At 43.5% G+C, this 27,416-nt stretch overlaps 1 protein-coding gene across 1 annotated transcript in view; it reads right to left on the reverse strand.

Moving 5' to 3' along the window:
* Positions 1 to 15,373: 15,373 nt before the first annotated feature.
* Positions 15,374 to 27,416, reverse strand: part of LOC138784201 (uncharacterized protein PF3D7_1120000-like) — a 52,127-nt gene continuing 40,084 nt past the window's right edge. The window contains exons 21-26 of the mRNA XM_069959711.1: positions 23,714 to 23,767; positions 22,638 to 22,691; positions 22,398 to 22,451; positions 18,328 to 18,480; positions 17,761 to 17,873; positions 15,374 to 16,103 (exon numbers count right to left, since the gene is read on the reverse strand). Of these exons, the coding sequence (XP_069815812.1) occupies positions 18,332 to 18,480; positions 22,398 to 22,451; positions 22,638 to 22,691; positions 23,714 to 23,767 (311 nt within the window). The 3' untranslated portion in view covers positions 15,374 to 16,103; positions 17,761 to 17,873; positions 18,328 to 18,331. The remainder of the gene's footprint in view (positions 16,104 to 17,760; positions 17,874 to 18,327; positions 18,481 to 22,397; positions 22,452 to 22,637; positions 22,692 to 23,713; positions 23,768 to 27,416) is intronic.

Consider the following 27,416-nt stretch of genomic DNA (forward strand, 5'->3'; position numbering starts at 1 on the left):
TATCAAAACAGAAAATTACAGGAAAAAAATCTGTGAATCCACTGAATTGAATTCTTCTGAATTGAATTGAAAAGTTAACCCCTTGCCGCAAAATGACGTTTGGGAAACGTCATGTAAAGCAGGTAGTTCCCGCAACATGACGTTTCCCAAACGTCATGTGTTCCCTGCCTCCCCCCGCTGTCCCGAGGTGAGATCGGGCAGCAGGAGGAGGCTATGTCACATAGCCTCCTCCCGCTGCCTCTGCTCGGAGGGGAGCCGCGCTCCCCCAGGGCAGTTAACCCCATAGACGCCGCGGTCAATGTGACCGCAGCGTCTATGGGGATATGTTTGCATTGGGAGGCGATCGGGCGGCGGGAGGGGGCTGTGGCATGTTGCCTCCTCCCGCCGCCACTACAGATCCTCCCCCGGCAGTTCCCTGTCCCCCCCGGTACTGGCGGATCGCCACTATTACCGTTATAGCGGCGATCCGCCAGTACCGGCGCCACCGCTGCATTTCATCTCCCCGGTGGGGGGAGATGAAATAAGTATTAATCAGACCTCAGATCAGCCCCCTTGTGGCCGATCTCTACCCCCCCCCTCCCCGGGCGGCCATCAAATCCAAGATGGCCGCCCCCATCGCTGCGAATAAACGATGTTTGTTCGCAGCGATGGAAATAAAAAATGAATGAAAACCCCATGCTCTCCGCCACCGGAGGTAGCGGAGAGCATGGGGCAGTGATCGGGGACCCCCCTGTGGGGTCCCGGAACAGGCGATCGGCGGTATATACTATATACCGCCGATCGCCTGTTCCCATTGCTGCCTGGCACTTTTTATCCCCTGTCACCATAAATCATTGGTGACAGGGGATAAAAAGTGTCACCGTGCCCCCCCCCAAGTCGCCCCCCACCCCCCAGTCACCCCCGTCCCCCAGTCACCCCCCCTTCCCCACATACGTTACCTGATCCTGGAGCTCCGTCCTCCTCGACGTCCTGACTGCTTCTGATGTGCGCATGCGCGTCAGAAGCAGTTAGCTCTGAAAATTTAAAGTGACAGAGACCAATTTGGTCTCTGTCACTAAACTATGATTACTGTGATAGAAAATATCACAGTAATCATAGTAATACAGTGAAAATGAAAGTGAAAAAGTACAAGTGAAAAAGTGTAAATGTGAAAAAGTGAAAAACATACAAACAAAATAAAACACACTTTTTATTATAGTAATAATTGCGTTTTACTTCCAGATTACCCGTAACCACCGCAGGTTGCCCGTATCCGCCCCAGTTTGCCCGTAACCACCGCAGGTTGCCCGTATCCACCCCAGTTTGCCCGTAACCGCCGCAGGTTGCCCGTAAACACCTTCCTTTGAACGAGAGGAAACTGGATGATGGGAGTAGTAGTCCTGGAGAATAATACTGGGCGGAATAGAACTGAATACTTGCTGTTGATGAGGATGGAGAGATAGTAACTGAAGAATGACACCCAGATCTTGACTGAATATAAGAATCTTGAGGATCAAGAGGGTCCCGACTGGACTGGAATACTTCTAAGCAACACTGAAGAGGGTACCGCGGGTTGCGGTCTTCTCCCTAAGGAGCAGCAAAGCACACGTCCTTCTCCCCTGAAGGTGGAGAGAAGACTACTGAGGTAAAGGGAAGTGACTAACTGACCCCAGCCAAAAGCTCAACGGCTATTGGGGTTACTATGGCAGCTGGGGAAGTCACGTGACACCAAGCCAATTGCATTACCACACCTTTGAATGCCAGGTAAATGAATATATATAGTAAAATAGGAGGAAGACCAGACTTAAACACGGGGTCAGAATACAAGTGCAGACATACAGTTAAGAGCAAATCTTCTGTTCTGGGACACTGCAACGTGATCACCTGTTCACACTGCTGCGATTTCAATAACGGTCTACCATGAGACCCTGTGAGTTTGGCAAAGAAGCTAGGGAGTGGACGTCTGCGGTGTGCCACTGCTCCCTCCTCAACAGGTGCTGCTGTGTCTCCCTGCCCTGAACCACGGCCTTCTGGGGTTCACCATTTTATGGACACTGCACAGTATGGAGCTTAGATAGGCCTTGCGTATGAAATACAGAAATCAGGACAAATACTTGTACTCCCACAAGTTTTGAGGGGGGCTGTACGGTACAATCTGGTAGTGGCTGGACCTAGGTACACGCTGTGGTACCCCCGTCCAATGAGCAGTGAAGTTTTATGCAGGTGTACTACAAGTCCCAGCAATACAGTGTAGTACCCACTAGTTTATGGGGGGGGGGGGCTTTGCGGTACTACCTGATAGTGCCTGGACCTAGATACATGCTGTGATACCCCCATCCAATGAGCAGTGAAGTTCTATGCAGGATGTACTACAAATCTCAGCAATCCAATGTAGTACAGCAGGACCACCAGCCCCAAAATCAAAAACAGAGTACACTGAGTACTTCTTAGGGGTGTGTATGCAACACCTAATGCCCCCTTTCTGCCAGCAGCCGGTCACCACAGTGTGCTGATGAAATCGTGGTAGCAGCACTGCAACTCCCAGCCAGCAGTCTCTAGTAATACTATTAAAAAACGCTTTGAAGTCCTGAAAAGGGCTGTTGGTTTATACTGCTAGTATATACCCTGCCTACTGGAACGCTAAACCCTACACTGACGCTCTCCCTGACCAGCAGCAGCTCTGTCCCTGATCTCTCACAGCATGTGTCTGAAGCGAGCACTGCCGGCGTCGAGTTTTATATGGCAGGGTCATCTGATCTGGCCAACCAATCGCTGCTATAGCCATGTATGGGTCCCACGTCATCGCAGGATGTACCAAAGAGTCTCCTGCATGTTTATTGGCTGAGAAATAGCGCCCAAACTTACAGGAAACAGATGATGAGATTTTCCCAAGTATCGCGAGATGCTCGTCCGAGTAACAAGTACCACCGAGTACCCTAATACTCGATCGAGTACCAAGCTCGGACGAGCATGCTCGCTCATTACTAGTGTAGGTTTCTGAGGCTGGCAAGGAAGCCTCATATATTCCTGTTTGGCATGTGGATGCAAAACTGACGTTCGGATAGGCCGGTCTTCATAGAATCCCAGGACATAATACATGATACATCCCAAACCTGGACTTCACATTCCAGAATACTCTAATAACTAACCGTAATGATTCTTTATTACAGACAATGTGAAGCAACGTTTTCTCCAGGAGGTCATAACTATTAACAAGACCTTAGGTAAGAGATAATAATAAGGGTTAGGCTCCTGATCTGTCTGTCCTTCTGTCCAGACTAGCACACGCCTCCTAGCCCTGTGGTGCCCTTGCTAATCTCCACAAGTTCCTATCTTTGCAGGCTTGCGGGGTTCTCCTACCTGACTCGTCCCTGCTCTGGAACTTTCTCCATTATAAGGCTATGTTCACACAACGTCAAAAATAGAAAAAAGGCAGCCACTTTTGCAATTTAAAATAACGTCCGTTTTTGACACGACTTTAAGTGACTGCAATGGCAATGCATTGAAGTCAATGGAAAGACGGACGTCCAATGCTTAGAATGTATTGAATAATGGACGTTATTGCAGCGGACGTCAAAATAATGTTCATGTTCATTATTTTCGGTTGTCTTTTGCAAACAGCGGACGTTTTTTATTAGCTGTTCACACGCAGTTTTTCTTTTGTCACCGTTCTTTCTCCGTTTTTACTATTAAATTCAATGGACTTTTCAATTAAGCCGCATCCAAAGTCCAACTAGTAACCCCAAACCAGAATAATGTACCAGCAGCCGACATTGCACTAAGGGAAGGCCTGACAGCTAAATGACGTCCGTTATTTTAGACTCCAAATAACGGACTTAATTTTAAATGGAGCCGAAAAGACGTTGTGTGAACATAGCCTAAATCTGTGGACAATGTAAAGTATATGGCTAATAGTCTCAAAAGAACATGGCAGTATAACACAACAGATTAAACGGCTGAACAAGTGAATAGCCTGTGTGTTGGGCGTGAGAGTCAAAATAGTCACTAAAGCAACAACAGTAATAAATTAAAGAAAATAAAAAAATAAAAAAGCATTATAGTAAAGCACATTAATATGCTCCTTATGGTGCGTTTACACAGAGAGATTTGTCTGACAGATTTTGGAAGCCAAAGCCAGGAATGGATTTGAAAAGAGAAGACATCTCAGTCTTTCCTTTATGACCTGTTCCCTGGTTATAGTCTGTTCCTGGCTTTGGCTTCAAAAATATGTCAGATAAATCTCTGTGTAAACGCACCATTAGGTCATTGAGCCTATAATCAACCCTAAACCCTCAACTGACACCCAACCTATCTGTTTCAATGGGATGACTCATGCGCCTCCGCTCTAGGCGCCTCTCCGCTCAAAGAATTGACATGTCGAGAGCAGAGACACGCGAGGCATCCCATTGAAACAGATGGGATTCAGGTGGGATTCTGAACGGAGTCTGCAGGCGGAATTTCTGTCTGTTTTTTGTATTGTGAACGGGCCCCTATAAGAGCTGTTTCCATTATCAATCAATATGCTGCCCTCTTGCTGACTGCTGTATATTCTGTTTTCATAGAGAATATGTGTCCTGTATGGCTTGATGGCTGGAAAAGGATCGACTCCTCGTGTTATTATGTCTCTGAGGAAACAACAACCTGGGATGACGGCCGAGATAAATGCTACAACATGAACGCTGTTCTTGTAATGGTAAAGGACCAGGCTGAATCGGTAAGAGCTGTATACAGGAGACAACATCCACCCTTTCTAATAAAAAGTAACAGCAATGTACAGTATAATATTTTAGATTATGTCTTTCCATATTCTCCAACATATAAGAATTAAACGTGGTTATTTCCACTACAACCTTCCAGGAAGTAATGGGGGCCGCACTGATGTTGAGGGGAGATACAAGGTGGTAGAATGAACACAATGGGGGAGATTTATCAAACATGGTGTAACGTTAAACTGGCTCAGTTGCCCATAGCAACCAATCAGATCCCACCTTTCATTTTCCAAAGAGTCTATGAGGAATGAAAGGAGGAATCTGATTGGTTGCTAGGGGCAACTGAGCTAGTTCTACTTTACACTAGTTTGATAAATCTCCATCGTGCCCAGATCAGCTAAGGCTTTGGCAGTTCAGGCATTATGGGAAATGTAGTATTGTACAGCTGGAGGGCCGCAGTTTGGAGACCTATAAACTCAGAAGGTACTCACAATGTAACCTCTGCACACAAGGATACTGGAGCCGGCCTGAAGTCCTGTAGGGTTGTCTTTTAACAATTTACCTTTAATGTAATTAAAACCGTTCTTAAACTTGGATATATGTGACTTCCCACTGGGGTATATTTTATACTTCCCAGGGCTGTTGAGTTTTAAAGGGGTTGTCCAGTGAAAAACTGGTGTCAGAAAGTTATATAGATTTGTAATTTACTTCTATTAAAAAATCGAAAGTCTTCCCATACTTATTAGCTGCTGTATGTCATGCAAGAAGTGTTGTTTTATTTTCAGTCTGACACAGTTCTCTCTGCTGACATCTCTGGCCGAGACAGGAACTGTCCAGAGCAGGAGAGATTTTCTATGGGGATTCATAGAAAACCGAGACAGAGTTCCTGTCTTGGCCAGAGATGTCAGCAGAGAGCACTGTGTTAGACTGTAGACCACTTCCTGCAGGACATACAACAGGTGATAAGTACTGGAAGACTTGAAATTGTTTAATAGAAGTAAATTATAAATCTATATACTTTTCTGATATCAGATGATTTGAAAGAAAAAGTCTTTCGCTGGACAACCCCTTTAAGTGCACTTGGGGTTGCAGGTCTACGCTAGAGGGAAAGAGACTAGGCAACCACTTTCCTTCCCTATCTAGACTACACTAAAAAGACTACAGTATCTTCCTCTCTCAGAGAGAGTGCTGGGCTACAGCATGGACTTTCCACCTTTCCCATGTTAGTCTATGGGTAAAGCAGCACAATCTTCTCCCTGGCCGGCAACTTGTCATTAATTTCTCATCGACTTCCATTATACATTTTGACGGGCTGTGCTACTGGCCGGGAGTTTCAGCACTCTGCCGTGATCTTTCTCCAGCTATATCTTCTAATCAATAACTTTTGACATTACTCATGACATGTCAAAAGTTATTTTTAGTGACAGGTTCGCTTTAACGTGTCACATGGACATATCAAAAGCTTTTATCAGTCAGGGTCTCACCGCGGAGAACGAGTGGGAAAAAGGAGACAGGTGGGCCTTTCAATCCCTAATGGCCCTTTTACATGGAACGATAATTTGCCTGATCACACGATTAACAATTTTACAGGAACAATGTTTTTTTTTAACGATCAGCGTTTAGACGGAACGATACATCGTACGGAAAAATCGTTATGCGATTGTTTTGCGATCGTGTAAGCCTATCTCACACATAGGTGAAATTGTTGAAAGACTGTTTACACTGAACGATCTGTGAATTTTTTGCGAACGACCAACGAAAATTTGAGAACATGTTGAAAGATCAAAATGAACGATTTCTCGCTCTTCCTTTGATTGTTCAATGCGTTTACACGTGCGATTATCGTTCGAATTCGATCGTTCCGTGTAAAAGGACCATAACTCAGAACAATCGCTGTCCAGGGCCCAAGTCTAAGGGCCCTATTCCACGGGACGATTATCGTTCGCATAATCGTTAGTGATTACCGATCTCAAACGACCACTATTGCGAAAGACCTGAAAACGTTCACTCATTTCAATGGAACGATAATCGTTACTTATGATCGTATTTGCGATCATTTTTTCTTCGCTATTTCTTTGCTATTGCGTTCGCATCTACTGCAAACGACCGAAGGACGTCTTATTCAATGCGAATGATTTGCGAACGAGCAACGATAAAAATAGGTCCAGGTCTTATAAAGTGATCAACGCTTTCTCGTTCAGACCTTAATCGTTAACTTCATTTCAACCGAACGATTATTATTTAGATTCCAAAGATTTAACGATAATCTGAACGACAATCGTCCAGTGGAATAGGGCCCTAAGACTGCTAGACAGAGATGATTGACAGTGGGGAAGTGAAGCATTGATCTATTGATTGGTGGGAGTTTCAGCAGTTGAGTTTTCAGCCAGTTACATGTCAGTGACACATCAGAATTATTTTAATAACAGTTATAACTCTATCTATCTATCTATCTATCTATCTATCTATCTCCTATCTATCTATCTATCTATCTATCTATCTATCTATCTATCTCCTATCTATCTATCTATCTATCTATCTCCTATCTATCTATCTATCTCCTATCTATCTATCTATCTATCTATCTATCTCCTATCTATCTATCTATCTCCTATCTATCTATCTATCTATCTATCTATCTATCTATCTATCTATCTGTCTATCTATCTCCTATCTATCTATCTATCTATCTATCTATCTCCTATCTATCTATCTATCTATCTATCTCCTATCTATCTATCTATCTATCTATCTATCTCCTATCTATCTATCTATCTATCTATCTCCTATCTATCTATCTATCTATCTATCTATCTATCTATCTATCTATCTATCTCCTATCTATCTATCTATCTATCTCCTATCTATCTATCTATCTATCTATCTATCTATCTCCTATCTATCTATCTATCTCCTATCTATCTATCTATCTATCTATCTATCTATCTATCTATCTCCTATCTATCTATCTATCTCCTATCTATCTATCTATCTATCTATCTATCTATCTATCTATCTATCTATCTATCTCCTATCTATCTATCTATCTCCTATCTATCTATCTATCTATCTATCTATCTATCTATCTATCTCCTATCTATCTATCTATCTATCTATCTATCTATCTATCTATCTATCTCCTATCTATCTCCTATCTATCTATCTATCTCCTATCTATCTATCTATCTATCTATCTATCTATCTATCTATCTATCTATCTCCTATCTATCTATCTCCTATCTATCTATCTATCTATCTATCTATCTTTCTATCTATCTATCTATCTATCTATCTATCTATCTATCTATCTATCTCCTATCTATCTCCTATCTATCTATCTATCTATCTATCTATCTATCTATCTATCTATCTATCTCTGTCAATAAATTTCCTAGGATACGTTGAATAAATTATATAAGAATAATAGGAGATACTGGATCGGACTGAGACGAGACCCAAAAGCAGTTGAAACCTGGAAGTGGCTGGATGGGACACAAGTCTCTTTTTCGTAAGTGCTGAGCAGAAGGCTTCATATGACTTGGAGAAAAAGCTAGACAATGTTACAGAAGACATTTACATTTTCCTGCATAATGTAAAAACAAAGAAAATTGTCATCAGAAAAAGCCATCTTCTCCACCCTTCTATTATTTCCTTTCTTATTATCTTAGGATAGATAGATGTTTATCTCAGGCAGGTTTACATTCACTTACTGTAGATTTACCAACCACATCTGCCAACCACAAGTTTGTTCCAAGCATCTACTACTCTTTTATTAATGTAATACTTTCTTATTATTCTTCTGATCTTTCATCTTGTTTCCTAAGTGTTTAAAAACACTTTCCTCCTCAGCCTTATTTAGGGATTTAATATACTGTACTTAAAGGTTTCGGGCTTGTATCCCCTTTCCCTTCTTTCCTCCAGACTATACAGATTCAAATCCTTAAGTCTTTCCTGATATGTTTTATGCCTCACACCCTCCACCATTTTTGTAGACGCCCACAGCACCACCACAGGTGGCCAATTATTATTATTATTATTATTATTATTATTATTATTATTATTATTATTATTATTATTATATATTTTTACTACTGCAGATGTTAAGCTTACTGGTCTGTAGTTACTGGGCTCTTCTGTACTACCCTTCTTGTGGATGGGTATAAACAACAGGGATCTGCTCCTATTATATATATATTGCATCTATACCCATGATTCTATATTTTTAGGATATAGATGAGGAAAAGAAACAATGACTTAAAATACCTAATGTAAAAGTTCTAGAACAATGTGTCAGCACTTGTGTCTATATTGATATCACCTACAGACAGAAACTATGGAGACATCTGTCCATGTTCTTGACAAGTAGGACCTACTAAAGTCTTTGGCCTATAAAGATAGGATCAGCTCGTCACATATATAGACTTTATGTGCAATAATTGCAAATAGGGGCCTCTGTACGACGTGATTTGCAACTTATAGTCACATTGTGCCAGCTATGTAACTGCATATGACAGCACCCATGCAGTGTACATGTTATGCATATGTCTATCTGTGTAGTCAGGCCTGAATCAGTCTTTAATGATTATGAATGGAGGTTCTTTTTATCTCGATAAGTGCTATAGACTCGGATGGAGGTGTCTCATTGCTTATTACTTATTTTTTTTTACCTTAAAAACAACTTGTTCTTCTTCATTTACAGAATCTGGAAAATAAATCAGCCCGATAATTACCGGGATAATGAACACTGTGCAGAAACCCAATCCGGAACCTGGAATGATGCACACTGTACTGAGAAGTTGTATTATATTTGTAAAAAATAAGAAAGAAGAAATAAGCTGAGATCTATTCTATACCAAGTAGTGGCAGAACATGGAGCTCCTGGGCCCTAATACAAAATCTATACCAGGGGCCCCACCTGCCATGTGCTATATATACAGCTATACTGCTTCTACTTCTATGCAGAGTGGCCTCCAGCTCTTTTAGACACCAGTGACTTCTCATGGTTTCTCCAATTATATAGCCTATCACCGCCATACTGTGCAAAAATGACCATTGCTATATGACCGAACTATCGTCAGTATCGATGAAGAAAGCCTCAAGACTTTGTTTTATACAATAATATTTATTATTATAATCATGGTGTTTATCTTGTTATCAGGCCAGATGTCACTTTCTTTTACGCTTACAAATAAAAAAAATATAAAAGACTTTTTTTTTTGTCTTGTTCTCAGCCTCTTCCCACATCTTGACCTAATAACATGAACATGCGGAAGGCCGGGTCGCATATGTTGTGGTAGTTCATGCAGTGTTGTGGCAACTCTGTGGTGTAGGGTCACTTGGGCACTTGTCACAGTAGCCTGGAGGGGTGCTTCTCAGAGCTTCAGATAACCTTAGCCCAGGGCCGTATTAATAACTGCAGCTACCCTAGGCCCTAAACCTGAAGACGCACCGATTGGCCTTACCAGACCTGACCAATACTACCATACCCCCCACCCCCCATGGAAAAGACAACAGATTTACTGGCTAGTTTGAACAGGAGGTAGGAGACTAAAAAAATAAAAACAAAAAGAAAAATTGTTTTTTTCTTTCTCTGCTCCCTGGTGCCGCCCCCCTGCAAGGTGCTACCCCCCTGCAAGGTGCTGCCCTATGCCTGTCCAATGTAACTGTGTACTCTGCCGGGATAGCTTGGTGAAGAACAGAGGAAGAAGAAGAAGATACTTGTACTCACGTATAAATAACTTTGATTTGACCGTCTTATGCCCTACAGTGTTGAGATCCCTGTCCTGCTAGGGTAGTACGAGGTCCCAGTTCCCTGTGCTGGACTGAGCATACTTTCCAAGATTTCCCAGAATAGCCGTGTGCTACAGTAGGATACGTAGGCTGCTTTGACCAACTGGGGTCAGTACCTAGCTCAGGTATACTGCCCTGTGTAGTCTTGAGGGTATCCCTGCTCTCTGTCTCTGTGTCTGTCTCTCTCCAACTCCAAGCTAGAAAGACAAAAAGCCCTCCCGCAAGGAACCAACCTCCTTTAAAGGGGGCAAACTAAACCTACTGGTGATTGATGGGTATGTGTGTGTGCAAGAGAGAAAAGAAAGGCGATAGGGCAGAAAAAAGAAGGAAAACAGACCTGCACCTTGACAGGATAAAACATGACATGTGACATACAACAGTTAATCCCATTGCTTCCTTCAGTTCTTCAGCTATACATTACATAATACCTGAAAAAAATACAACAGCGACACCTAGTGGGAAGAAACTAACAGTACACTCCACCTTCATCCCATTGGGAGTTATTTTGCCCAGGTGCATAGAGAACTTAGTGGCACATTTGTGCTGGGACACTACATACAGGTTACCATTCCATCTGCTGAACACTATAATCATTCACCTACATGTATACAACAGCGGACAGATCATTCTTACAGCTTCTGATGTCAGTGGCTATACCTAGAATAATAATGAGGGCTGACTGAACTCCTGTCTATGTCTACTTTGTCGACTTGCCCCAAACAGTATCCCCCAACTAGGTGACAATGCCTACGGTGCTAGGTGCACTGGGAAGAAGGTCAGAAAATACTAAGTCAACCAGTTGGGGGGATGTGACCTGTAAGTGATATTAGCAGAGGCATTGGCTTTGAGCTTCTGCCACCAAATCCTGTAATTTAGCGTTTCCCAACTGGTGTGCCGGGAGAACCCGCCAGGGGTGCCGCGGGATCCGGGTGGGAAATGTGCGCTGTCTCTTTAAGCATCCCGAGAAGCTGCGCGGCCGCACGGATGCACGGATCACTTTCATGTTCTGCCCGTACTATGAGCGGGCGGAACATTAAAGTAAACAGAATATAGGAGCAGGAAGTGTCAGCGTCCTGCTCCTATATTCACTCCCATAGGCCGCCGGCACTTCATGCCAGCAGCCTATGGGAGGCCGGGACGGGACCTCTCCGGCAGGCGTGATGACGTCACATCATCACGCCTGCCGGAAGTCCCGTCCCCGCGGCTCGCAAGATGGAGCCCAAAGAGGAGGAGAGCTGCTTCCTGCAGCCACAGCGCGGATTAGGTGAGTAGGATGTTTGTTTTTTTTAAGGGGCAGAGCAGGGGGCATTATTAGTTCATGGGGGGCACCTCTGGGGGCATTATTAGTATATGGGGGCACCTCTGGGGGCATTATTAGTTCATGGGGGCACCTCTGGGGGCATTATTAGTATATGGGGGCACCTCTGGGGGCATTACTAGTTCATGGGGGCACCTCTGGGGGCATTATTAGTTCATGGGGGTACCTCTGGGGGCATTATTAGTTCATAGGGGGCACCTCTGGGGGCATTATTAGTTCATCACAGCAGGGGATCCTACATACAGGGGGCATCACACCTTCCTACTCGCTTTACTGCACATAACACCAAACAGCGCAATTACTTTGGGAGCCTACAGGAGGGAGAAAGGATAGGAAGTTGCTAGAAATGTGCGGAGCCTAAATTGTTTGTCTTCCAGGTTCTGAAGAGATGAAAAGTAGCTGGAAGAAATCATCATGGCGGATGGAGAGGAAAAGGGAAAGTGACTCCTCAGATCAAAGAAGACGTCACCTGTGAGTCACTGTATGACGGTTTTCTTATTTTGTAGAACATTATTTAGTAGGGGTGCCCCGAGGAAATTTTTTTTTCCAAGGTGTGCCCCAAGGTGGAAAAGGTTGAGAAGCACTGTTGTAATTCATCCTTTTCACAGAGAACTTTACCTGCTGCTGGGGTCAGAAGGCTCCCGCACATCATCACTAACTTTGCAGGTTAACAAACCGTGGAAAATGGTTGTCCACTGCCCAGCCTTATACTCTTAAAGCAAATGGTACAACACTTTTGTGATTTTCACATGGATAGAGTGGCACAGTACTTTTTTTGAACCCAGGCCCAGTTCCCGTGTACGCCGCTGGTAGTGAGGAACTCGAGGTGGACCCGCCTGCCCCCAGTGTGACGAAACCCACTTCCCTCTGTGACGTGGCTCCATTAGAATCAATGAAGCCGCGTCACAGAGGGGAGGGCCAATTATCACATTGGGGGCAGGCGGCCCGTCTCCAGTGCTCCACCTCTGACCGGTACAAACGTTTTAACCAAAGTTTCGGAAAAACTCCAAACTTCCTGTTTTGGCTAGAGGGTTTCTCCCCATGGTCGAATATGGTCGACAACAAGATCTTGCTCAGGTGTGAAGGGAGAGATCTAAGGTACCTTTTAACCAGCTAAGAGAAATGTTTCTAATAAGCAATTATTTTTTTTAATTCGATTTGGTGAATTCACATAACAGGGGGCAGGTGGGGGGTGCATAACAGAGTGATTATTACTATGAGTTGGTGGGGCATTATGAATAGCAGGGGGCATTATTACTATGGATGGGGATGTATAGCAGAGGCATTATTACTATATGGGGGGCACACCAGGGGACATTATTACTATATGGGAAAGGGGTCATAGAAGGGGATATTATTACTATATGGTGGATCCTACATACGGGGGCAAACCTCATGTCTACTTACTTTACTGCGCATGACACCAAGCAGCAGAATTACTACCGTATGGGACCCTATAGGTAGGGAAAATGTAAGGATGTTGAAGGAAAAGTATAGAGCCTGTGCTCACATGTCAGTAACTTATGTCTTTCCCATTCTGTCTGCAGCAGCAGTGGTGAGTGCAATACCATATTATAAAAAAAAAAAATGTATGAATTTATTCTTAAACGTCTATAGACTCGTGTTTTTTTTTGTATGGGGGCTTTTGTGTGATGGTTGGACACCTAGAGTCTCTACTTGTTTAGTTACCATAAGTGCCATAGCAATTGTTGGTGAGGTTGTGATCTAAGCAGTGTCCTTATTGGAAAACATATACCTTCCCTCCCCCATAGCACATGACCATGAGTATATAAGAAGCTAGAAGCTCTCTATACTGTTAAGCATTGATAATGCCTTTCTTTTTTTTTCTTACTTTATTTTACTTATAACAAAATACAACAATCAAAAATAGCAACATTCAATTATAATTTTTCCTCCCACTTCCCCCACCCAAACCCACCCCAGAGAGAGAGGGGGAAAAAAAGAGAAGGGGAAATCATATCTTTATTTTATTTTTGCAGAGATCCACGGTCCCCAAATTTTATATAATCTTTTTGTTCTTTTCTGAGATATCTGTGGTGCCCAATATTCCTCGTATTGTTGTACTCTATTCACCAAACAAATCCATTCCTCCATTGCTGGAGCCCCAGAGCCAAACGATCTCCTGGAAATAACGATCTTGGATCAGTTTATTTAATAATGACCCTGCTCCACCATCATTCTTATATCCTCCCAATAAAAATCTAGGGCTAAAGAACGTGTAAAGAATTCGAGATCTTGCATTTTCCCAAATTCCATAAATCTAGAGTTCCCTCAAATAGGTGATAATGCCTTTCTAGAGACACGATGTAATCTGCTAAGCCATGGACAATAATACAACACCATATTATCAGAGATGCAGACTTTTATATCTGATAACAAACTGGATGGTCCCTCATGAGTTCACAGGACAGGACAAAAAAAAAAAAAAATCTAAAAATCTTAGCACAGAACAGTTTTCCATTTTGACTTTAAATGGCCTTTGGCCCAGAGAAGACAGCAGCACTTTGTTGATTGTGTGGCTCCTTCTTTTACTTATTTACAGCTTTAACTTCTATTTGTGGGTTGTGGAGAACACGATTCCAGGAAATGTTCCTGAGCCCACACAGGAATCTCCACTACAGAATCATGCATGTTTTTATCTCAGTGCTGCCCGAGAGATGTAGATCACCAGCATCCAAAATTGGTCGTTGCACCAGATTTAGGCTGGGTTCACACTATGTTTTTGCAATCCGTTTTTTTTTTCACCCATTTTTTGCTAAAAACTGATGAAAAAAATGGATGCAACCGTTCAGATCCGTTTTTCCATTGATTCCATTATAAGGAAAAACAGATCAAAAAAGATCTTTTTTTTTTTTAGCGTACACAAAAACGTAGTCGACCAAATTTTTGTGTCCGTAAAAAAAAAAAAAGATCCGTTTTGATCTGGGTTTTTTTTTATAATGGAAGTCAATGAAAAAACGGATCAAAACGGATGCACACAGTTGCATCTGTTTTTTTTTCATCCATTTTTTGCAAAAAAACGTTGTCAACATGGTTTACAATACTATCAATCCATGTGATGCAGAAGCCGGGGGCAGCCAACTACAGGATGGGGAGTTTCTGGCTGGCCCCAGTGATGTTGGGACTGGCAAATGTATCAGCAGAACAAGGATACCGGACCAAGTGCTTCTCCTGGTTTTGACACCTTGGCGTGTTTTGTGATTTTGCTTTGGTTTCATTTATCCCTTGGTGTGACAGACTGGCTTTGACTTTATATTTTCTTCCCGTGTGTACAGACTGTTGGGGTCTGCCATTCTGAGCACATCAACCAAGTAGACATGGACAATGAGGTTGTTCAGTTAGGTCTTTTTTTTTTTTTTTTTTTACTTTAGTTCTATCAGGTGACCAGGAGTGGGGGCTGCTTCTAGCCGCTGACATCAGAAAATGTAAGAATGATCTGTCCCCTGTTGTATACATGTAAGTGACATGACTATAATATCCAGTAGATGGAACGGTGTCCTGTACATATTATTGGGTCAAGGCGTAGGAAGGCACGAAAGAAACTATTCACATTTTTTTATTTACATTTTTATTCACAATTCTCCTTCTATCCACATGTACAATCCGCTAAAAATTACGGATTGGGCATCTGTAGTGCATCCGTATTTTCATCAATACATTTTTTAGAAACGCAACCTTTTAGCATGTAACTAATGACTCCTAATGATCCTTACAGACATCAATGTGCACTAACTTGAGTAGAGAAATACGGATCTGTAGATGACGGGACGTGTGAATAAGGCCTGAGGCTATGTTCACATGCTGTACAAACAATAAAAATCAAATATTATTGCTCAAAGGGCCTTCACCATACAGGGAGCTCCACCATTCTGGTCTCCTAGTGCTGCTGGATTGGATCATACAGACATCCAGCCATAGAGATTCAAAATCCACAAGGGTTGACAATGGGCAAAATAGATCTAAATCTACTTGAGACCTCAAATCCAAGTATAAAATAGAGCCTTGAAGTTTTCTTGATTGAAGACCACTCTGCATTATAAATAAAGCCAGTAAAGCTGTATAGAAAGCATATGGCAGGTGGGGCCCCTGGTACCGATTCTGAATTAGGGCCCAGGAGCTCCATGTTCTACCACTGCTTGGTGTAGAATACATCTCAGCATGTTTTTATTTTTTCACAAATATAATAAAATTTTTCAGTACAGGGTGCATCATTCCAGTAGCCGCCTTGTGTTTCCCCACAGTGCTCATTATCCCGGTAATTGTCGGGCTGATTCGCTGTCCAGTAGCTATAAATAAATGAAAACAAACAAATAATTTTTCGGATGAAAGAAATGTAAGATAAATCAATGGATGAAAAAATACCAAAGATATAGCCAGGAGACACATCTGTCCTAGTCTATAGGTTTTAGTGAATAGAAATAACAAGAAGCTCCTTTCTCAGGGTTAAAGCGTATCTGTTATAGGGACCGCTACCCCATCAGCGGTGAAGTCAACTCTCTGGGTGGAAGTTCGGGTCTCTATGGCTGATCCAGCAGCTGCCCTTGTGACAGATACCCATTAACCCTTTCAGGACTGGACTAATTTTGACCTCAAGGACCAGTGTGGTGTCCCACCACTGGTGTTTTTGTCTCTCCTGTGCAAATGTCAAAAAGTCTTTTCTCTCAGGTTAAAGTGGTGATGAAATATTCTGAATTTGCACCACTAGGTGTCAGTATTTATATGCACAGCTGAAGGTAGTCATGGGTTAATGTTTTATGTATGCCATGTGTTTATTGCTGACCAATAGGAGGTGCTCTTTTCTTCTAACCTATTATATTTCTCCTTTCTCCTGCGCACATTCATCTCCACCACTCACAGGCAGGCATACACAGAGCCCCTGTAGGAGGAGTTTCACTGGTGGAAAGTTTTAGTCAGATTCTCAGAGAGGAAGGACACAAAAACCACTGTTCATGCTGTAGTTAAGCCAGGGTCTGGCTGATGCCAGGACCTCTGTCAGGCACAACCCAGTTCAGTTGAGTCTAGTTACCTAAGTGTAAAGATGCAGCAAGAGACCAACAGTTCTTTCACTACTACTACTTTATCTATTATGCAGTGCTAAGCGCACCAAAGGGAGAGGTAACCAAGGAACAGCCTGCCCCAGCTGGACTAGCACTGGCGTCACCACTATAACATCACCGTCTGAGCTGACAAAAGCAAACACCTGCACCAAGCCAGCCACCACACCAAGGCTCATTTTTCAGATCTGACCTATTGCTCTTTATGTGTTTATAGCTTGGATGCTTTAACTTATCCAAAAGTTTGCTTTTCCGTGACACATTGTACTCTAGAGGTAAATTTTGACCAATATCCATACAATTGTCTTGTAAAAGATGTCCTCAATTTATGAAAAAAAATGGAAAAATAGCATGTCTTTAGCTTTAACATTTTCTGCAGTTACCGTGTGGGTTAAATCATGTGATATTATTGCCAGCATCATAACGAATGCAATCAATCCCAAATATTTGTACTTTATTGATCAATTGCAGAGCGGGACATGGGGATTGTGTGTTTATTTTATTTTTTTAACTGTCCCACTAGGTTACTGTGGCATCAGCTGATAGCAGGTATAATACACTGCAGCACCCATCAGTAATGCAGTGTATTATGCCTGTCAGTGTTACACTGACAGGCATTGCTGGGTAGACTCTCTGTAGCAGCTGAGTGCAACCAAGTGGTAGGGAAAGGTAATGTAATGATGGCCTAGGAAGAGAGACAAAAAGTCACATGTACCCCAAAATTGTGCCAATAGAAAGTACAAAAGGAGGGGGGGGGGCAGCCGACAGTCTTCTACATTTCAACATTATGCTTAAACATATTGATGACAAAGTTACCACTCTATAGTTTTCATGTAGTTTTTTTTTTCTCACATAGACCGTCATATTAAGCCTCCTGCTCAGCACTTACTTGAAGGTGACTTTTGTCCCATCCAGCCACTTCCAAACTTTAATTGCTTTCGGGTCTCGTCTCAGTCCAATCCAGTATCTCTTATTATTATCATATAATTTTTTCAAAGTGTCCTAGGAAAGTTAGTGACAAAGATAATAATAGATAGTAATAAGGGTCCCACTTAATTTAATTCTATATTTGTTCTTGGCTGTCAGATGTTGTCAACCTGAAAGAGGCACTTCACCACTTATCACTTTAATATATTTATGCTGCTTATTGTTTGGCACTACCCCCCCCCCCCCCCCCATAGAATACTCCACTGCTCAGCTGACCCCTGCCAAGTGAGAATGTGCCTCATGCCTCATACTGGCCAAAATATATGAACCATCCTACTACCATTTTGTTCACAAATTCACATCAGTGCACCCCGATTTCCATCCCACCTGACACTGGTTGCATTAACTACAGTAAGTTTCATTTCCATATGTTGGAGAATATTGTTAGACACTCAATAGACAGGCAATATTGCACTGTTGTGTTTGTTTTTTTAAAGTGTGACTGTTGTTTTCTGTATACAGCTCTTACCAATTTAGCCTTGTCCTTTATCATTACAAGAACAGAATTCATTTTGTAGCATTCCTCTCGGGCCGCATTCCCAGGTTGCTTGTTGCTCAAAGGCAAAGTAACATGAGGAGCCGCTCACATCCCAGCCGGCAGGACACTGTGTGCACATACTCTCTATGGGAGCAGAATATACAGTGGTTAGTAACATCTGAGCTATCATCAATCCCTCTGCAGTGTCCAGGAACCATATTTAGGGTTGGGTGTTGGATAAATCCCAATTATCAGCTTTATAGTAATGCTGTTTATGTATTTATTAGTGTTTTTGCTTTTGTACCAATTACTAAATCATGGCCAAACACCCAACACATTGGCTATCCACATGTCAAAGGGATCATAGCTTGTTAAAAGGGTTATCCAGTTAAGTAAAATAGATGTTTAATAATCCACCTTCCTGGAGACTAACACCCTGTTAAATAGTCGGTATTTAGAGATGAGCGATTTGAACAGACCGCGATGTTTGACTATTCGATTAAATATCGGACCTCATTAAAGTCTATGGGGAAAAAAATGCTCATTTCTTGGAAACCTAAATTCGACCACTTGGAGGCCACCAAGTCTACAATGACACCAAGTCCATTAATGCCAGCACCTCTGGAATGCATCTGGAACAGAAAGGGAAGCTTGCCTGGATGCATCTAACACGCCAAAGTCGCAGTATTACCCCACTATCACAGCCTCTTAACTAAACACTCCAAACACTATATAACCTCTATGTAAAGTGGAAAAAATACATGGAAACCTTTATTCCTCTCCATTAGCATGGACAGAAAGTCAAATTTTAAACCCTTTAAATCACGTTGTCTATGACAACTACAGATGGCATAGGCAAAGGGGAAATCAAACTGCAATGTAACAGCAAATAGGTCAAGAAAAGGCGTGACAGTTTTTTTTTTTTTAATAAGTAGCGTAGCGCGCCAAAACTTGTGTGGTGCTGTGTGACTCCACCAGTGTAGTGCATGGTCGAGATATAGCCCAGCCAGGTGTTATTCTATTGTGACGCCAGTGCCGGTTGGGCACATAGGTATAATGGCACACCTGCTTTTATCTTAAATAGGCTAGCTATACCCTTTCTCCTGTGGTAGGTAACCTGCAGGGCTGTTTGGGGGTCCCTTGGGTACTTATTATGATGGTCCGGAGTGGAGTTGTGACCCACCTGGACTATTGGTATCGCCATCCACAGAAAGGGGAGATGACGCAAGGAAGATGTAATGGCTGTGTAGGGTCTGGGATAAGAATCACAGAGTCCACTTAAAATAAATAAACTCTTCTTTATTGCCAAAATACTTGATACAGTGATACCCAATGAGTTCAGCTTGATAAGTTACTTAAAACTGTGGAGACAGGAACTGGGCTGAGACCTGAGAAAGAATACAGTCGTGCCGACTGATTTGCGTGCTGAGAGGTAGAAGTAGTTCAGGGGAGTAGAGAGAAGGATGTCGAGAGAGTCCCAACCAAAAGTAGTACTGTGCTCTGCCGAACTTGAGAAGTAGAGTAAGTAGAATGCTTTAGAGAAGAGAGAATATTTGTGCCTATGTTTTGACTCTTTGGTCTTTGCACCACCTATTGCCCACCAGTGTCGATCGACCCGTCCTAGAGGGTGACACAAACCCCAGACCTTGTTACCTGGGATGAGCAGAGTGGTCAGAATTTTCTGATGACACCCACACTGCGAGATAGAGTACGTAGGCTTCTAGCAACTTTGCTCTATCCGGATCAGTTCCTCTGTCTTCAGGATACTGTCCTGGACTGTTAGACTTGTTCTCGGCGTGGGCTGGGATGATCCCTGACTTGTCCTCTCTAAGTGTGCGTTCAGCACTGCATAGTGTGTAGAAGTGTGATTTTCAAGAAAAGAGTGCATGCGTCCACTACCACACCTTTGACTACACTACACTGGACTGACTGTTGGAGTCCCATCTCTTCTTCACCCCATGTGACAACTTCCTACAGCATCTTGTAACGTGTGCTGTGAATGGGTGAGAAGAGTGCAAGGAAAAGAGAAGGATAGAGATAGGCAGAAGAGAAAAAGCTCTTTTTGGTGCACAGATCACAGAACAAATAACCCTTTAGACACAACAGCTGTGCAATACTTAGGCATACAGTATACATACTAGCGTCACCTAGTGGCGAAACTTAAGCAATACTTCACCACCACTAACACTTTAAAGAACAGGCTTTTGTGAGAGGTGTAAGACAGGCGACACCAGTGGTGGGACACAACAATTGCCCCGCTACTATTAGAATGTAACAGCAAATAGGTCTGGAGAATTATTAGCTGCCTGCCTGTCTGAGTAGATAATGTGCTGGTAGGCAGCCTGTTTATTGTATGGACCAAGCTATATGCTGTGCTGTGCAGTAGCCCTAAAAAGTGCTTTTGTGGTCTTGCCTGTCTACAATCACCTAAAATCCTAACTGTCCCTACTCCAAGATCTCTCCCTCAACTTGTCCAGCAAAACTTAGACTGTAGGAGCAAATAGATGAACTGAATCCTATTCTTTACAATGAGCAGCTGCCTGCCTGTCTGTGAGAATAAGCTGCAGATGTTCTGGTAGCCAGCCTATTCACAGTTAGGCTGGGTTCACACTACGTATATTTCAGTCAGTAATGTGGTCCTCATATTGCAACCAAAACCAGGAGTGGATTAAAAACACAGAAAGGATCTGTTCACACAATGTTGAAATTGAGTGGATGGCCGCCATTTAATGGTAAATATTTGCTGTTATTTTAAAACAACGGCTGTTGTATTAAAATAATGGCCGTTATTTACTGTTATATGGCGGCCATCCACTCAATTTCACCATTGTGTGAAAAGAGCCTTTCTGTGTTTTTAATCCACTCCTGGTTTTGGTTGCAATATGAGGACCACAATACTGACTGAAATATACGTAGTGTAAACCCAGCCTAAATCTGTAGATAGACACTGTGCTGTGTATTTTAGTAGCCCTAAGAAGCGCTTTTGGGGTCTTGCCAGCCTACAGTCAGCTAAGTCCTCACTGTCCCTGCTCCAGCCTCTCTCCCAGACTACCTTTAAGATGGCAACTGACGACGAGCAGAAAAAGCCAAGTTTTTATACTTGGAGGTCACATGAGTAAGCAAGTCAATGAATGTAGACTCTGTTCTCACAATTCCAGCTTGCTCCAAGGTCCTGTCACACACAGGCTGCACAATTATTGGCTAGAAAAAGGTGCCAGGCAAGGTGGGAGGGGAAACAAATTTTTAATGCGTTTTCGGTCGGATACTCAATTGAATATGAGTATTTTGAATAGTGTAGTATTCGATTGAATAGCTACTCGTTCGAGTGCTACTCGCTCATCTCTATCGTTATTACCTTATCAGTCTCCTTCCCTGAGTTGTGACTGTGCTCCCTTCTGTGCAAGACCACTTAAACTGTGTTTGAGCATTCCTCTATATCCCGCTTCTGAACTCCCTCTTCCCCCCTCCCTTTGGGGATTCTCACGTGACCAGTGTCTTTGGCCAGCTGTCTCAGTACTATGTGATGCTGGCTGGCCCCAAGGGTGGTTTTAACAATGGCAACTTGACCCTGGAGGGAGTTGGACTGCATCACAGAGTGCAGAAACAGGCAACCAGAGACCCTTGTCACTTAAGAATCCCTGAAGGGAGGAGGAAGAGGGTGTTCAGTGTCAGGATGGAGATGAACGCTCAGACGCAGTTTTCTATCTCTCGAGTCAGAACTCAGGGAAGGAGACTGATAAAGTAATAACAACTACTGAACAGATTGTTAGTCCCCAGAAGGGGGGACTAGAAAACCTCTATTATACTTAACCGGATAACCCCTTTAAGCTGTTGTGTTATACTTCAATCTTGAGACCATGATCCATATACTTTACATTCATTGTCTATAGATTTATAATGGAGAAAGTTCCAGATTAGGGAGGAGTCAGCTAGGACAACCTCCTTCCATCCGGCAAAAATAGGAACTAGCAGAGATTAGATGGAGCACCACAGGGATAGGAGGCAGGTAGATACCCAGCCAGACCTAACCCAGGAGCCTAAACCTTATTATTGTCTCTTACCCAATTTCTTGTTAATAGATGTGATGTCCTGGAGAAAACTTTGTTTTACATTATCTGTAATAAAGAATACATATGTTTAGTTATCAGAGAAATTACATGGAGAGAGAATTCTGCAATATAAAGTATAGGTTTGGCATCTATAATAAGTATATCCTGGTATCTAGGAAATATGTGAATATGGTTAATTGAGGCTTTCATAAATTATAAGTTACATTACTGTGACCCTTGTAAAGGACCCACCTAAATCCTGTTTAAATCTTGTGACATCTGCACGGGCCGACTGTGATTGATCACCTGCAGGAGATAAATTCAAATATCTTTTAATGCAACTACATTATTTCATTGAAGAGTAAACAAGTAAAGTACTGGAAGCCGCCCTTTACCTGTAAGCGATGTTAAATGCAGAGGTGTGATTGCCAGAGCAAAGCACCTATTGCTCCCCGTTCTGTCAACAACTCTTGTGGTTGTTTAGGGCATAGGAGTTGTTGTTAAACTCAAATCTTGTTATTTACAAGGTGGCATCATGGAGGAGCCATCCTGTAATTTTCCCTGAGCACCGACGTCATCACTTGGCTGGACATGCACAGTGTCAGACTGGGGTATCTGGGGTCCACCAGAGGCAGGGCCGCTTCTGCCATGAGGCGGAATGAGTATTCCGCCTCAAGCGGCAGATTCTGTACCCCTGCAGGGGGCGGCAAGATCTTCACCGCTGTCATTTTAGTTAAGTTTATCTTAACTAAAAGGACAGCAGCAATCGCGTGTCTGTAGCCCAGGTTTGCCTCAGGCGGCAAAAAGCCTGGGAACGGCCCTGACCAGAGGAAATGATCCTGGGGGCCCACCAATGAAAAATCAGAGAGAAACAACATGTCAGTCATTCTTAGTGCAGATTCTAAAGCTGGGGGCCCACCAAAGGATCCTCCGGTTCTCTGGTGGGCCAGTCCGACATTGGACATGCACAGTACATCAGCAACAAGTCCCCGCTCAGTGTTTCATGTACTGTGCACGTCTGGTCCAGCAATGGCATCAGCGCTCGTGGAGGGGGGGTAACTAGTAAACATTTATTATACTTAACGGGATAACCCCTTTAAGCTGTTGTGTCATACTTCAATCTTGAGACTATGAGCAATATACTTTACATTGTCTATAGATTTATAATGGAGAAAGTTCCAGAGTAGGAGGAGTCAGCTAGGACAACGCCTTCCACCCTGCAAGGATAGGAACCAGCAGAGATTAGATGGAGCACCACAGGGATAGGAGGCAGGTAGATACCCAGCAAGGCCTAACCAAGGAGCTTAACTCTTATTATTATCTCTTACCCAATTTCTTGTTAATAGATGTGATGTCCTGGAGGAAACTTTGTTTTATATTGTCTGTAATAAAGAATACATATGTTTGGTTATCAGCGAAATTACATGGAGAGAACATTCTGCAATATAAAGTTTAGGTTTGGCATCTATAATAAGTATATCCTGGTATCTAACTGTAGGTATAACTGTATTTAACCAAACAGTATTGCCCTTCCACCATCTCAGTACAAGTTTCACAATGAAAAGCTGAAAGTCCTCTCCTATGTCACTTCTCCTTACTAGCAAAAAGTGAATCTCTAGTTTTATGAATCACTGTTGGTTGGTTGGTTGGTTGGTTGGTCAGAACAGTCAAGTGTGAACAGATTGTTACTGTGGGCCTGATTCCCACATCGGTAGTCCTGCCCGCAGCCACAGAAAGGACTACGGATCCTATTTGGTTCCATGGCTTCCGCACTTTTTTGTGGCATGGATCCTGCATAGTAATGAGAGAGCATGTTCATCCGAGCTTGGCACTCAAACGAGTATTAGGGTACTCGATGGTACTCGTTACTCGGACGAGCATCTCGCGATACTCGGGAAAATCTCATCATCCGTTTCCTGTAAGTTTGGGCGCTACTTCTTAGCCAAAAAACATGCAGGAGACTCTTTGGTACATCCTGCGATCACGTGGGACTCATACATGTCGATAGCAGCCATTGGTTGGCCAGATCAGATGACCCTGCTATATGAAAAGCGCGGCCCCCAGTGCTCGCTTTAGACGCATGCTGTGAGAGATCAGGGACAGAGCTGCTGCTGGTCAGGGAGAGTGTCAGTGTAGGATTTAGCGTTCCAGTAGGCAGGGTATATACTGCTTCAAATAGTTTTTTAATAGTATTACTAGAGACTGCTGGCTGGGAGTTGCAGTGCTGCTACCACGATTTAACCAGCACACTGTAGTGACCGGCTGCTGGCAGAAAGGGGACATTAGGTGTTGCATACACCCCCCCAAGAAGTGCTCAGTGTACTCTTTTTTGATTTTGGGGCTGGTGGTCCTGCTGTACTACATTGGATTGCTGGGATTTGTAATACATCCGCATAGAACTTCACTGCTCATTGGATGGGGGTATCACAGCGTGTATCTAGGTCCAGCCACTATCAGATTGTACTGCACAGCTCCCCTAAACTAGTGGGTACTACTCTGTATTGCTGGGGTTTGTAGTACACCTGCATAAAACTTCACTGCTCATTGGACGGGGTTGTCAGAGAGTGTGTCTAGGTCCAGCCACTACCAGATTGTACCGTACAGCCCCCCCCCCCCTAAACTAGTGGGAGCACAAGTATTTTTCCTGATTTCTGTATTTCATACGCAAGGCCTATCTAAGTTTGATACTGTGCAGTGCCGTTGCCAGAGGCCGTGGTTCAGGGCAGGGTGACACAGCAGCACCTGTTGAGGAGGTAGCAGTGGCACACCACAGACGTCCACTCCCTAGCTTCTTTGACCAACTTACGGTCAACTTACTCATGGTAGACAGATATTGAAACTGCAGCAGTGTGAACAGGTGGTCACGTAACTTATCCACCACCCAGTCTTCAACGCAGTCCGCCCACGTTACCAAAGGGAGTGGAACCCTTGCTCCATTAGCTCAGCCTCCTTCCCCACAGCCTAGCCCCTACAGGGACAGAAGGGATTCAGATAGATCCACCACCATGCTCCCAGGAACTCTTTTCTGGACCCTTCCCTGAGTCTGAGCAACCAGAGCAGTCGATCTGTCCCGATACCCAAACTATGCAGGTCACGCAGTCAGTGGGTGATGAGAGTGGGGACTTGCAAGCGGGGTTGGAAGAGGTGTCTGATGATGACGATGAGACCCGGATGTCAGCCAGTGAGGTTGTTGTCATGGATTTTTGTGTGTTTGCAACTTCAGCCATAGCAACGTGCTCCTGCCTAGTCTGAACGGTAGTGTGAACAGTGTTCTAGGAGAGCTGACTAAAAGTGTCTTTTTTTTTTCCTTCTGTGTTCCAGATGGGGGAGTGGCCGCCTCTACTTGGTTGTGCACTCCTCCTGTCCCACCCAGGTGGTGTAATTACTCTTGCTGGTATTAGACAGATCTTGCATGCCCAGAGCATAGGCATATTTCATGCCATGGAGAGGCGATAGTACAGTGTAGGACTGTCCCATTATAAGGCCACCCTAACGTGGTGGGGCAGTTTATACCATTTTCAAGAGGTAACCAAGAGCCTCATTATTTTTATGTAAGTTTTTTTCGGCAGTTGTGCGGGGCTGCTTTAACTATTTTCATGTCTGTAGTGGGTCTGTATCTTGCCATTGCGGTGAGCTGTGGCATTTTTCTGTGTTTTTGTGTGTTTGCAACTTCAGCCATAGCAACGTGCTCCTGCCTAGTGTGAATGGTGTTCTAGGAGAGCTGACCAAATTTGTCTTTTTTTTTCTGTTGTCATGGATGTAACCCAAAGGGAGGAGAGGTGAGGAGAGTGAAGAAATGGAGAATTAGCTGGAGGAAAAGATGAGGACGAGGTGACTGACCCGAGCTGGGTGGATAAGCCTAGTGAAGACCGTGCTTCTGAGGGGGAGGCAAGTACCATGCCTGGCCCACGTCTTCAACCTAGTGTTGCTGCGGTTCCTTAAAACTTACCCCAATGTGGCTGACTTGCTCACCAAGGTGCACCGCATCTGTGTGCATTTACGCAAGTCAACCAGTTAAACTAACCCCAACTGCTACAGTCAAATTCAAACTCAAAACAACGTTGGGGGGGGGAGAAGTGGGGAGTCGCATGATGCAGGGAATGTTACCCCAACTGCTAGAGTCAAATTCATAGTCAAATTCAATTTACCTTCCTTGTCTTGTCCATTTCGAACCATATTATCTGTGGATGTCATCTTATCTTAGGGGTGTCCTCTGCCATCTTTTCACCAGTACCTTCTACCTTTTTTTGATGTTGTAGCCGTTTTGAAGGCAGGATTGACCAGGTCTTTTTAATAGACACTTGCCATCTCAGAGACTCTTTAAAGGATTGAAAGTGTATTCATTCGTTCAAATCAAATTCCAGCCTCTTAAGAAGACTGTATTGTTATTCTTCGTCCCTACCTCCAAAGATATGCCTCTCACACACAACTACATGTGGGTGTGAGGCTAAATCTAGCCATAATTGTATTGTCCATCTTGGTCTGGGTCTGTGTTGTCAGGCTAAGTTTTTGGGTGGTCCATATGCTACCAGTGTTTGAATGGTTCCATGTGTTCTCACCGCCATGCTGTGTCAGGCTAAGTTTTGAGTTGGTTCAAATGATAACTCTGCTTTAATGAAACTCTGTGTCCTCACCGCCATGCTGTGTCAGGCCTAATTTTTGGGAGGCTCACTTGCTATCTCACTTTTAAGGGTTCTCTGTGTCCTCACTGCCATGCTCTGACGTCACACTACGTCTGCGGAGGAGGGGGACTGGTTGCCGGGGGCCCGCCGATCGCGCCCTTGCCAACCAGCCAGCTGTTTTATTTTTTGTTTTGTTTTGTCTAGCCGTGGCCGGGGCCTCACCCCCCCCCCGGCCGGGAGGCATCAGGTGTACCTTTGATGGTGACTGACAGCTGGCCTAGCCAGTTAACTGTCAGCACCTAGGTTTGTGTCCACTAAAAATCCCTGCCCCTAGACTCACTCTAATTCTTGGGTGGACTCACTTGCTTCCTCACTCACTTTTAATGGTTCTCTGTGTGCTCAATGCCAT

Source organism: Dendropsophus ebraccatus, chromosome 1 (assembly GCF_027789765.1).
Source record: "Dendropsophus ebraccatus isolate aDenEbr1 chromosome 1, aDenEbr1.pat, whole genome shotgun sequence".
In the NCBI taxonomy this organism is placed as follows: Eukaryota; Metazoa; Chordata; class Amphibia; order Anura; family Hylidae; genus Dendropsophus; species Dendropsophus ebraccatus.